Below are 12708 nucleotides of genomic sequence, written 5' to 3'. Positions count from 1 at the left end.
AACTCCACAAATTACATTTCTATTGAATTTCCTTTGGAAGAGTTGTTTTTGCTACTAATTTGTTAAATAATTTATATTTGTTTATTTAATCATCGAATTCTTATAGTGCAGAAGATGGTCATTTGGTCCATCAAGTCTGTACCGACTCTCTTAATGTGGAGACTTTAACCTGGTGTTGTGAGACTTCTTATCGACTCTCTTACCCAGGCTCTATCCCCGTAACCCCACATATTTACCTTGCTAATCCCTCTAACCTATGCATCTTGGGACACTAAGGGGTAATTTAGCATGACCAATCCACCTACCCGGCACACCTTTGGACTATTATTTGTTTTATAAAAGGATAGAAAATGCACATATGCCCCTTTAAGGGGTTGTTAGCTTGTTAATTAATTAATCTGTTGATTAATTTATTTTATTGGTATACTGAAAAGAGTACAACAGACATGTGCAGCTGCTTTTAATTTAATCATGAGTATAAAAGACTTATACCCCTTTAAGAGGTTGCCAGTTTGATGGCTTGTTTTACTTGGGAGTATAAAAGTGTTGCAGGACACTCTTAGCAGGTAAGGGCCAGAAAAATGTAATGCCGCTATAAATAAATCAACTATCAAAAAAAGGATTCATAACTAGCTTCATACTTCCCATCTGACTTGAGATCCAATTAACACCTGATTCTAAAAATCAGCCACCAGTATAGTATAGAAGTGTGGACAGATCCGCTAGGGTGTATTTCTGATTTTGTCAGATTAGATACCTGGGTGGCAATACAGTAGGGGAGCCTTTAAAAGCACTTTTGAATAAAAGATCTTGAAGAGAATGTTCCTCTTGCACTTTTCTGCGAATCTTTTGAAGTGTTCTAAAGAAACATAGAGGGGAAAAAAAAATAGAATGAATTTGCACACCTATCCCGGGTAACAGGTCATTCATTATTTTAATCAAGACATCAATGCGAACCTACCAAACTCATCTTCCAACAGTTTCACAGTTCAGTAATTAATCTAATGGCATTAGATTCTGATGACCAAATTAGGGTGGAAAGGCCCAGAATAAAGTCCGCTGGCATAACTGGCATCAGTAAACAACTACTTTGGATTGTGACACTTCCACTTGGTGAATTGTCAATCTGACCGACAAGATGTGCTGAAAGTGATCCACTGAAGGAAGAAACGAAAATGACAAGGCAAAGGACATTGTTTTGTGCATCCTCTCAACCAGTCAGTTATAAACAGCTATTGACAGGACGTTTCAAAAAGGTACACTTGCAACAGGAGGAATCAAAAAACACTGGCAAGCTTTAAATGAGAATTATATTCCATTAAATTGTGACGCGGTTAAAAACCGGCAGCTGTGCCTAAATTCGCATCAAGACTTGAGGCAAAAGTTGTGGAGTGGAGGGAGAAATGAAAGAGATCATAGTGCATGTTCTGATACTTGCTTTGCTGCAAATTATATTTTAATGAACAGCTTAATGACAAGCAGCTCCACATCATATTGACAAACTGATACACAACCCTGAAGTAAATGCAATTCAAACAAGGTTGGAGTTAATTGCTGTTAAAAGGTAGCCTGTGTTTGTCTTGCAAGGTCAGAGTTGATGGTGAAAAAGCTTGAAGAATGAATAATCCTTCACTAAGCTTATAATGGAGCCAAGGGGTCTGGGGAGAGGGCAATTATATCCATTAGAAATATTATTCCAGTGGGTTACAGAATGAAAGCATTGTGTTGTATGTAAAATAATTTGTTTACATTCCTGTTTGAACCACCCCAAAGCATGCCACACTGCAACAGAGGTAATGGGGGCAATTCTCCCATCGCGACCTGCAAATTTTCTGGCGGGTCAGGTCAGGAGAAACGCGTGTCGGCCATTTTGCGGGATTCGCGCATGCGTTCCCGACGCATGCGCGTCTCCCAGAGCCAGGGAACAGGCGCAGTCGGGACTGCGCTGGAAACCGGCGGGAAGAGAGGCAAGTGATTTTAATCTGTTTTAAATATATTTTAAATGTAGTTTAAATGTCATTATCGGGCCCGGCATTCTCCCGCCCTGCCAGGAGTACTTCATTCCGGCGGGGTTTACAGTAGCTCCCCACGTTCGGGGAACTAGCAGGAGACACCGCTGGAGTGAAGGGGGGTGCAATCAGGCCCGCCAGGGGGTCAGACAGTGGGGGGGGGGTGCCCCCTGGGCATGGGCACCCTGGCAGTGCCAGCCTGCACCCCCTGGCACTGCCCAAGGGGCAAAGTGCCCACGCTGAGGGGACATCTTGGCACTGGTCATTGGACATCGGCCAAGGGGGTGGGGCCTATTGTGGGCAGGGTCTAGGGAGCGATTGGTGGGGGTGAGGGAGTCCCGCTGCCACTCTGCAGACAGGATTGGTCTGGGCTGGGGGGTGGGTGGTCTGCCTCCCGTTGGGGGGGGAAGGGGTTGGTCTGCTGTGATGGGGGGTGGGGTGGGGGTGGGCTGGACATCGGAGTGCTCCGAGACTGGGGGGTCGGGACTGACCCAGGAATTGTTGTAGGGACTGCGATCGGGCCGTGGGGTGAGGAGGGCTGGAGAGGCAGCACTGTGGGGGTCCTGGGCTGGCTAGTGATCGGGCTGGCCAGTGATCGGGCTGGCCAGCAAGCAGGGAGACTGACAGATCGGGGCCACTGCGCATGCGTAGAGTTCCAGAACTGTCAGACTCCGGTGTGAATTTTCAATGAGATTCACGATTGTGACCTCTGCAGTGCACAGAGTGCGGAGATTCAAGTCTGAAGTTGCACTGAAAAAACAACTCGTGATCTAGAGCAGTTTTCTCACCAATTCAGCACTTTTGGGAGAATCACTCCCAATGATTCAGGGTGGGACCTTGGTTAGATAGTTCTTTTGTTTCATTTATCGGTGTACGTTTGCTAACGGAAGCAAGACAGAGGCAGTTGCAGATTCAGTCTTATGTTGACTGCAACCCCCGAGTGGAGAGAGCCATCGAAATTAATGTTAGTCAGTTAGACCTGGACTCAAACAGAGAAAATACTAACTTCACTGGTCACCACGAGGAATGGGGTCGGGGCTCCCAGTTTGGACTTTTGGGGGAAAAGCAGTTGGAAGATTTGCTCTTGCTTGCAGCTGGTAGAAGAAATTGACAGTAGTCCTCAGAGCCTTGTGCTAGAAAGCAGTCAGTTTGGAAACCTGTGGGAAAACGGCTACGTATCTGCTGGCAACCCAAACAAGGAACTGAGCGACAGTTGTGAGGCCTGTAAAGAATTGGTGGACGGTCAGGTAGCCAAAAAGCTAATGGAAGGGCCCCTGTAGAATCACCAACACATCTCCTGTTCCACCAGAGGCCCAAACATCCTAGACCACTGCTACACAAAATTAAACATGCCTACCGCTCTAATGACCACCCACACTTTGGCAAATCAGACCACAAGGCTGAGCTCCTGCTCCCGGCTTACAAGCAAAAACTGAAACTGGAGAATCCATTAAAGAAAGTCTTGCAATGTTGGTCTGAGGAATCGGATGATCTCCTATGGGACTGCTTAAAGTCAGTAGACTGGTTAGTATTTAAAAACCCTGTGACCAGCCTGAACAAGTACGCCACTACAGTAACTGACTTAATTAAGACTGCGTGCCAAAGCAGCAAATCCGTGTGCTTCCCAACCAGAAATCATGAATGAACAGGGAGATCCACTGCTTGCTGAAGTCCAGGTCTGAGGCGTTCAAGTCAGATGACCCTGACCTATACAAGAAAGTGAGATATGATCTACAGAGATCCATCAAAGATGCCAAAAGACAGAACCAGACCAAGCTAGAGTCTCAGGCTAGCCACACGGATTCTCGCAGACTATGGCAAAGTCTGCAAGATATGACAGGCTACAAAATGAAGGCATGTAAAAATCGTTGGCACCAATGCACCCCTCCCCGATGAGCTCAACACATTCAATGTCCGTTTTGAGCAAGAGGTCAGTGAGAGCACACCCTCCACCCCGGAAGCCTCGGGCGAACCTGTACCCGAGGTCGCCATTGCCGACGTCAGAGCACCCTTCTCAAAAGTCAATCCACGGACAGTGACTGGCCCGGATGGAGTACCTGGACGAGCACTCAATCCTGCACGGACCAGCTGTCACAGATACCTTCAACCTCTCTTTACACCAATTTGAGGTCCCTATCTACTTCAAGACGACCACCATTATCTCAGTACCAAAGAAAAGCCAGGCAGCGTGCCTTAATGACTATCATCCGGTGGCCCTGACATCCATCATTATGTTAGTCACGGCATGAATCAATTCCGGTCTCCCAGATGCCTTGATCCACTACATTTAGCCGACCGCCGCAACAGGTCCACAGCAGACGCCATTTCCCTGGCCCTACACTCAACCCTGGAACACCTAGATAACAAAGACACCTATGTCAGACTCCTATTTATTGACTACAGCTCAGCCTTCAACACCATTATTCCTACAAAACTCATCTCCAAACTCCGTGGCCTGGGATTCAGCTCCTCTCTCTGTGACTGGATCCTGAACTTCCTAACCCACAGACCACAATCAGTAAGGATAAGCAACAACACCGCCTCCATGATCATCCTCAACACTGGTGCCCCACAAGGCTGCATCCTCAGCTTTTTACTATACTTATACACCTCTGACTATGTGGCCAAATTCCCCTCCAACTCGATTTTCAAGTTTGCTGATGACACCACCATCGTGGGTCGGATCTCAAACAATGATGAGGCAGAGTACAGGAATGAGATAGGGAATTTGGTGAATTGGTGTGGCAACAATAATCTCTCCGTGAATGTCAACTAAATGAAGGAAATAGTCATCGACTTCAGGAACTGTAGTGGAGGACATGCCCCTATCTACATCAATGAGGATGAAGTAGAAATGGCCGAGAGCTTCAAGTTTTTAGGTGTCCAAATCACCAATAACCTGTCCTGGTTCTTCCATGTCGATGCTATAGTTAAGAAAGCCCACCAACACCTCTACATTCTCAGGAGACTAAGGAAATTTGGCATGTCCGCTACAACTCTCACCAACTTTTACAGGTGCACCATAGAAAGCATTCTTTCTTTCTGGTTGTATCACAGCTTGGTATGGCTCCTGCTCTGCCCAAGAACGTCATAAACTAAAACGGGTCGTGAATGAAGCCCAGTCCATCACACAAACCAGCCTCCCATCCATTGACACTGTCTACACATCCCGCTGTCTCGGAAAAGCAACCAGCATAATCAATGACCCCTGCACACCGGACATACTCTCCTCCACCTTCTTCTGTCAGGAAAAAAGATACAAAAGTCTGAGGTCGTGTACCAACCGACTCAAGAACAGCTCCTTCCCTGCTGCCATCAGACTTTTGAATGGACTTACCTCGCACCAAGCTGATCTTTCTCTACACCCTAGTTATGACTGTAACACTTTACTCTGCACTCTCTCCTCTCTCTCTGGGTGTGCAAGTCCACAGATCCTTGAAGGTGACGTCACAGGTGGAGAAGGTAGTGAATAAGGCATATGGCATGCTTGCCTTTATAGGACGGGGCATAGAGTATAAAAGTTGGGGTCTGATGTTGCAGTTGTATAGAGCGTTGGTTCGGTCGCATTTGGAATACTGCGCCCAGTTCTGGTCGCCACACTACCAGAAGGACGTGGAGGCTTTGGAGAGAGTGCAGAGGAGGTTTACCAGGATGTTGCCTGGTATGGAAGGGCTTAGTTATGAGGAGAGATTGGGTAAACTGGGGTTGTTCTCTGGAAAGACGGAGGATGAGGGGTGACCTAATAGAGGTGTATAAAATTATGAAAGGCATAGATAGGGTGAACGGTGGGAAGCTTTTCCCCAGGTCAGTGGTGACGTTCACGAGAGGTCATAGGTTCAAGGTGAGGGGGGCGGGGGGGGTTAACACGGATATCAGAAGGACGTATTTTACACCGAGGGTGGTGAGGGCCTGGAATGCGCTGCCGGGCAAGGTGGTGGAGGCGGACACACTGGGAACGTTTAAGACTTATCTAGATAGCCACATGAACGGAGTGGGAATGGAGGGATACAAAAGAATGGTCTAGTTTGGACCAGGGAGCGGCGCGGGCTTGGAGGGCCAAAGGGCCTGTTCCTGTGCTGCACTGTTCTTTGTTTGTTCGTTCTTTGTTCTTTCCTTCTGTATCTACGGTATGCTTTGTCTGTAAGAAACAATACTTTCCACTGTATACCAATACCCGTGGTAGTAATAAATCAAATCAAAGAATCTTACCTCAGAGATGAGCTGCAACACTGAGGAGAAATCAAAGTGACTTTTGGAGGGCTGTGGCATACCTTTGGGTTGGCCCTGAGAAAGGTGAGTGAATCTTCCATATTTCATAAGATAAGGAAGTTCGTGGAGCAAGCAACAAATAGAACTAAATTTATAGCATAAAGCTTTATAAGCTACAGTGTTACAGCAGTGCTACTTGCTTAATTTCTTTTTGTATGAAGTTTATTCCTGTTTTGAAAATGTGAAATCTTGTGGCGTGGTTATGTTGCTCAAGTTTGGATTTCATCTTAACAGTCCCTAATAAGAGTGTAATAGATACCCTCCCTACACAGTAGGAATGAAGCAAGAGATCTCAATAATTCTCTATCAGAATCATCAGTAGTCATGGGGAGGATATTTTAGAACTACCCTTCATTATGCATTGGAGGGTAAGAAAAAGTGCATCCGAGAGGGCCGACTGAGCTCATCATTCCATAAAAACCTACAATCCCTAATCACAGCATCTAACTGCTTGTTGAATGCCTTCAAAGATTTTCCCTCGATTACCTGACTGAGGATGACTGAAGGAAAGAAGTAATCAGCAAGCTGCCAAAGAAAGAGAACATCAATGACTGCAATAAGTGGAGGGGCGTAACATGCTGTCAGCACCTGGCAAGGCCTTCAGCACAGTGCTCCTCAACAGATTGGAAGCAGAAACAGAAGAACAGGCAGTTTTCCAAGGTGACAGATCATGCTGCAAGATCTTACGTTCAAGAACCTCACAGACTGGAGCCGATAATATTAGAAACCGTTTGTTATCAACTTCAATCATTTCAAAAAGACTTTTGATAAAGCATCCATTAGCAGTCACTTTGGTACATCGAAGAATGGATGGCATTCTGCTGCAGCATATTAATAGTTTCAAAGCCTTATAACATGACTCCTGCTGCTCAATCAAGACCAGTTCAGGCACCATCAACTCCTTCATCACATGAGTACTACTCCCTGTTCCTTTTCCTCTTGGTTATTGCTTTCATCAAGAGGAAGGCGATGAGTGCATAGCAATGTCGCTGCTCAACAGACTTGGATTTAACAGATGACATTATCTGGCTGGCTGAAGAATCGCACACGCTCCAAGACATGATCACCAGTCTTGAAAGTAGTGGCACCAAGGTTGGTCAACATGTCCAGTTGCAAGAGGACAAAGAAGACTGGATGGCAACAAGGCTTCCCATCACCATCTGGCAACAGAACATAGAGGACCTTAACCACTGCCCCTACCTAGGGAGCAACATCTCTAGGGAGTGTGATTTGGAAATCGATGTCCATACAAGAATTGGCAAAGCACCATCAGTCTTCCAGGGGCTCAACATGGTGTGGGCAGTCAATATCATGAAACTGCGACTCTATATGTCCACTACCAAATTCTACCTACATCAGCAAGATATGGAAGAGAACAGCAAAAGTGTCATGTAAGTGCAAGATCCTAGGTATCGCATGAAGAGACTGCAGTACGACAGAGGACTGGTCAGAAGCACCTATGGGGCATCTTAATAGAGACTTGACTGAGTCTGGCATGGCACATATTTTGCCTCCAAGACGGACACCCTCAGTGGCGGTGGAATAGACACCACTAGATGGAAGAAATAGACGGGGCTGACCAAAGAAGACTTGGCGAAGCACATTGAAGGAGGATCTTCAAAAGCAGGACATCACCTGGGCTGGAGAAAAAGACATTGATGGAGAGGGTCAGTGGTAGATTCTTGCTGCCTGTTGTCCAGTATGGGAGTAGCGGGATTAAGTTTAATATCCGGCTCATCACATAGTACAAGTGACCTCTTTTGTCCTATAATCGTGATTTAATCCTTCCTATTCCACCTTTAATAACTCAATAAAATTATCTTTTATTCTCTTCTTCGAAGACAGAAGGATCTAAGATTTTCTACCTTTTCCTCATAACAGAGTCTTGTAACTAACCAATTTAATCTTGATATTTTGCCTATGCAGCCAGCCACAATAAAAAGCATAAAAGCCAAAAGCCCCAGGTTTCATTTCTGATCTGCGATGAATTAGCTAATCTTAAATAGAGTGGTAGCTACATCTGATACAAACTCCACTCCCACTCTTGTGGTACCCATTCTACTGCCACTCCGGCAGGGCGTACATCTGGGAGGCAAAATACTTGTCCTGCCTGCCTCAGTTGAGTCTCCGTCACAATGCACCACATATGCCTCTGACCAGTTCCCTGTAGTAGTACTTCATTGGAGATACATCTCTCTTCATGTGATCTGACACAGGCAGACATCCAGCTTACAGGACACCTTTGCTGTTCTCTTCCATGTCTCACTGGCGTAGATTGCAGTGGACACGCAGAGTGGCAGCTTTATAGCTATGTTGATGATATTAGCTACCCAGGCCATATCGAGCTGCTGGAAGACTGATGCTGTTTTGCTGACAAAGGAAGTTGAAGGAAAGAAAAAGCACGATAATGTTTTGCTCCTAAGGTCTATTCAAAGAGTTTTGCTGAAAATGCGATGTGTAGATAACGAATGAGGACAGGATTAAACATGGTTAGAATAGTCCACTGACATTCATTTGCCAGGCTCTCTCACTTGAAAAACCATATTCAAGTATGAGCCAGTGATAGGAGAAACAGGATATGAAGAAAATGAAAAGAAACAACCTTTAATAATGAATTGGAAACTGAGAGTGCGAACTATAAATTATGTAACGATTACTTTTCCACAAACTGAACATGATAAACAGATACATATATACACACGCACACACATTTTTTCAATATCACAGCATTAGATCTTACAGCTCATTTACAGTTAGGAGTTCAAAGATTTCCTTGATTTTTAAAGAATGTCGTGCCGGAATTTAGGTTTATGACACCATGCCAGGGTTTAAATTTATGACAATCAGTAATACCAGCGCCAAGTGGAATCCGTAGGCAAGGTATGCAGCAAACAAATTTAGGAATCTACTTTCCACATCCTGAATTATTAAACTTAATGGTCACAACACTGTCACTGATTGATTAAATAACTATTATTTTGACTGAATTAAAAAATAGAAGGTCATGTTGATTTTCACTGCCAAATCTTACCGACTCAAGCTTAAATTTAGCATTTATAAAGTTCCAGAGAATCCCAAAATATGTGAAATGCAAAGCCTCGGCTTGTTTAACATTGACCATTATTATTTACCGAGTTGGGTTCATTTAAATTCATAAAAAAGATTAGAAAACAAAGTCGAACGAGTTGTTAGCATAACAATTATTATGGAAGAAACTGCTCTAGTTGTGGGCAGATATCTTACGTTACTAATGTTACCCTTACAAGGAATATCGTTTTCAAGAACAAACATGTCAGAATAGAAGAATTTTCATATCTGTATATCTTACCTTTGCCACATTCTTTGACGTGAAGATAATTCAAAAATAGTCTGCATTTTAAAACAAAGACGCAAAGCTATTATTTATGTAGAACCTGGTGACAGGCTTTAGCCAGACTGCATTATTTGATGTTATGTCATTTAAAAAAAGCTATTAAGGAACAAAATAGTGTCATAAAAACGTTTTTAAAGACTCTACAAGTTCTGTCAAAAATTTTCGCAGTAGAGTTTTTTTCTAAGGCACTCCTTTCAGACTGCACAAAATCATTCTGATAATTGAATATTCAACCAATTATTGGAATGAAATACTGAGCAGTGCATTATATCAAAATGCTGCAAAATGGAGTAATAGGCCCGTGTTCCTGAATAGAGGAGTTTAAAGACGACAGACACTCTTCCAACACAAAGGGACTGAAAATTGAATGCTTCGCTGTAATTTTCAATGACAATTTTAAACAACTATACTTACTGGTTCATATTTCAACCCTTCTGAAGCTGCTACCATAGTTTCAGCCAAGTCTAGGACATCTGCACCAATATCTGTTTAAAAACAAAAGTAAAATTTCAGTTACTGCATACACAATCCCATGTTGCAATCAGATCTAAATATTATCATTTCTTTCATTTATTCGTTCATAAGATGTGGGTGTTTCTGGTTAGGCCAGTATTTATTGCCCATCCCTAATTGCTGTCGAGAAGGTGGTGGTGAGCTGCCTTCTTGAACCAGTGTAGTACACATGTTGTAGGTACACCCACAGGGAGGGAGCTCCAGGATTTCAACCCGGTGACAGTAAAGGGACGGCGATATTGTTCCAAGCCAAGATGGTGTGCGACTTGATGGGAACTTGCAGGTGATGCCTTGTCCTTCTTGGGGGTAGAGGTCACAGCTTTGGGAGGTGCTGTCCAAGGAGCCTTGGTAAGTTTCTGCAATGTATCCTGTAGATGGTACATACTGCTGCCGCTGTGCATCAATGTTGGAGTGGGGGGTGGGGGGAAGTGAATGTTTAAGGTGACTGATGGGGTGCCTATCAAGCAGCTTGCTTTGTCCTGGGTGGTCTTGGGTTTTTTGAATGTTATTGGAGCTTCACTCATCCAGGCAACTGGAGAATGTTCCATCACACTCCTGACTTGTGCTTTGTAGATAATAGACAGGCTTTGGAGAGTCAGGAAGTGAGTTACTCTCCACAGTATTCCTCGTCTCCAACCTATTCTTGCACAGTGTTTACATGGCTGGTCCAGTTCATTTTCTGGTCAATGATAACCTCCAGAATGTTGACAGTGGGGGATTCAATGATGGTAATGTCATTGAATGTCAAGGGGAGATAATTAGATTCTCTGCTGCTGGAGATGATCATTGTCTGGCACTTGTGTGATGCAAATGTTACTTCTCACTTATCAGCCCAAGCTTAAATATTGCAATTTGAACTGACTGCTTCAGTATCTGAGCAGTCATGAATGGCGTTGAACAAATCATCAATGAATATCCCCACTTCTGACCTTATGATGGGGAGAAGGTCATTAATGAGGCAGCTGAAGATGGTTGGGTCTGGGATACTACCCTGAGGCACTCTTGGGACTGAGATAATTGATCTCCAACAACCACAACAATCTTCCTTTATGCTATGTATGATTCAAACCGTTAGAGGCTTTCCCCTCACCAATTCCCAGTGCCTTCAGTTTTGCTAGGGCTCCTTGACGCCATGATGTCAGGGGAAATCACTCTCACCTCACAATGTGCTCATCTCTTTTGTCCATGTTTGAACCAAGGCTGTAAAGAAATAGAAGCAGGAGTGGGCTACCAGGTCCTTCAAGCCTGTCCCACCATTCAATATGATCATGGCTGATCTATACTAGTCTCAACTCCTTTTCTGCACCATTTCCCCATAATCCTCTATTCCTTGATCTATCAAATATTTATCCACCTCCACTTTGAATACTTCTAATGATTCAGCCTCCATCACCCTTTGGGGCAGAAAATTCCAGAGATTCACCACCCTCCACGAGTATAAATTTCTATGCACCTCAGTTTTAAATGACTAGCTATGTCCCCTCGTTCGAGACTCTCCCATTAATGAAAACATCTCATCATCTACCCTGTCAAGCCCCCTCAGGATCTTATATGTTTGAATAAGGTCATCCCTCACTCTTCTAAACTCCAAGGAATACAGATTCAGACTATTTAGTCTCTCTTAATAGGATAAACCTCTCATCCCAGGAATTTGCCTGATGAAGCTCCTTTGGGTTGCCTCGAATGTTACTATATCCTTTTTGAGGTAGGGGACCAAAACTGTACACAGTATTTCAGGTGAAACCTGGAATTGCAACAAAACCTCCCTATTTTTAAACTCCAACCTCTTTGCAATAAAAGCCAAAATGCTGTTTGCCTTCTTAAATACTTGTCAGACCTGCCTGAAAGCTTTCTGTAATTTATGCTCGAGAACACCTAGATCCCTCTGTACTTCAGTCACTTGCAGTCTCTCTCCATTTAGATAATAATTCGTCTTTTGATTCCGTTTGTTTATTGTTGCTAGGTTAAAATCCTAGAACTCGCTACTTAACATGTGAGAATACATTCACATGGACTGTATAAGCTCAAGAAGATGGCTCACCGTCATCTTCTCAAGGTCAATTAGGGATGGCAACAAATGTGTGACATGTCAAAGACGCCACAGCCTTTGAATGAATAAGATTTTCTTTTGAAGAAAATAATATAGGGAACTGGGGAGATTTAAAAAAAAAAATCAGAGTGTGATTAGAATGTGAAACTCCTATTACCAGATCTGGTTGTGACTAATAGTTTAGATGCTTTCAAAGAGATAGCAGACAAGTAAATGAAGGAAAAGGAAATAGTTTAAAGGTTGAAGTGAGGTGGATGGAATGGGATGAGACTTGTGGAGTATAAAAACTAGCACTGACATGTTCAATGGCATTCCTATTTCTGTGCTGTATATTCTATTTAATACATGCTTAAGTTTTCTGCTAAGTCTCTTAGCATTGGCTGTATAGAAAGTAGTTGCTGCCAGCAAACCAGTTATGTACATTAAGAACAGCAGCAGTCTTATTACTGAATCCTGAGGAACATCACTGTATACCTCCATCAAGTCCAATAAAG

General features: G+C 43.8%; 1 protein-coding gene across 9 annotated transcripts in view; it reads right to left on the bottom strand.

Annotated features, from left to right (window-relative positions):
- The window catches only part of ergic2 (ERGIC and golgi 2), a 53885-nt gene that overhangs the window by 23923 nt on the left and 17254 nt on the right, over positions 1-12708 (bottom strand). For all 9 annotated transcript variants that reach the window (XM_078219917.1, XM_078219913.1, XM_078219918.1 and 6 more), the window contains exons 5-7: positions 10066-10136; positions 9607-9647; positions 758-859 (exon numbers count right to left, since the gene is read on the bottom strand). In XM_078219917.1, coding sequence (XP_078076043.1) covers positions 758-859; positions 9607-9647; positions 10066-10136 — 214 coding nt within the window. The remainder of the gene's footprint in view (positions 1-757; positions 860-9606; positions 9648-10065; positions 10137-12708) is intronic.

The sequence above is a fragment of the Mustelus asterias genome, chromosome 9, assembly GCF_964213995.1.
Source record: "Mustelus asterias chromosome 9, sMusAst1.hap1.1, whole genome shotgun sequence".
Classification (NCBI taxonomy): domain Eukaryota; kingdom Metazoa; phylum Chordata; class Chondrichthyes; order Carcharhiniformes; family Triakidae; genus Mustelus; species Mustelus asterias.
The sequence above is the reverse complement of the archived record's forward strand: the minus strand, read 5'-3'. Positions and strand labels throughout refer to the sequence as shown.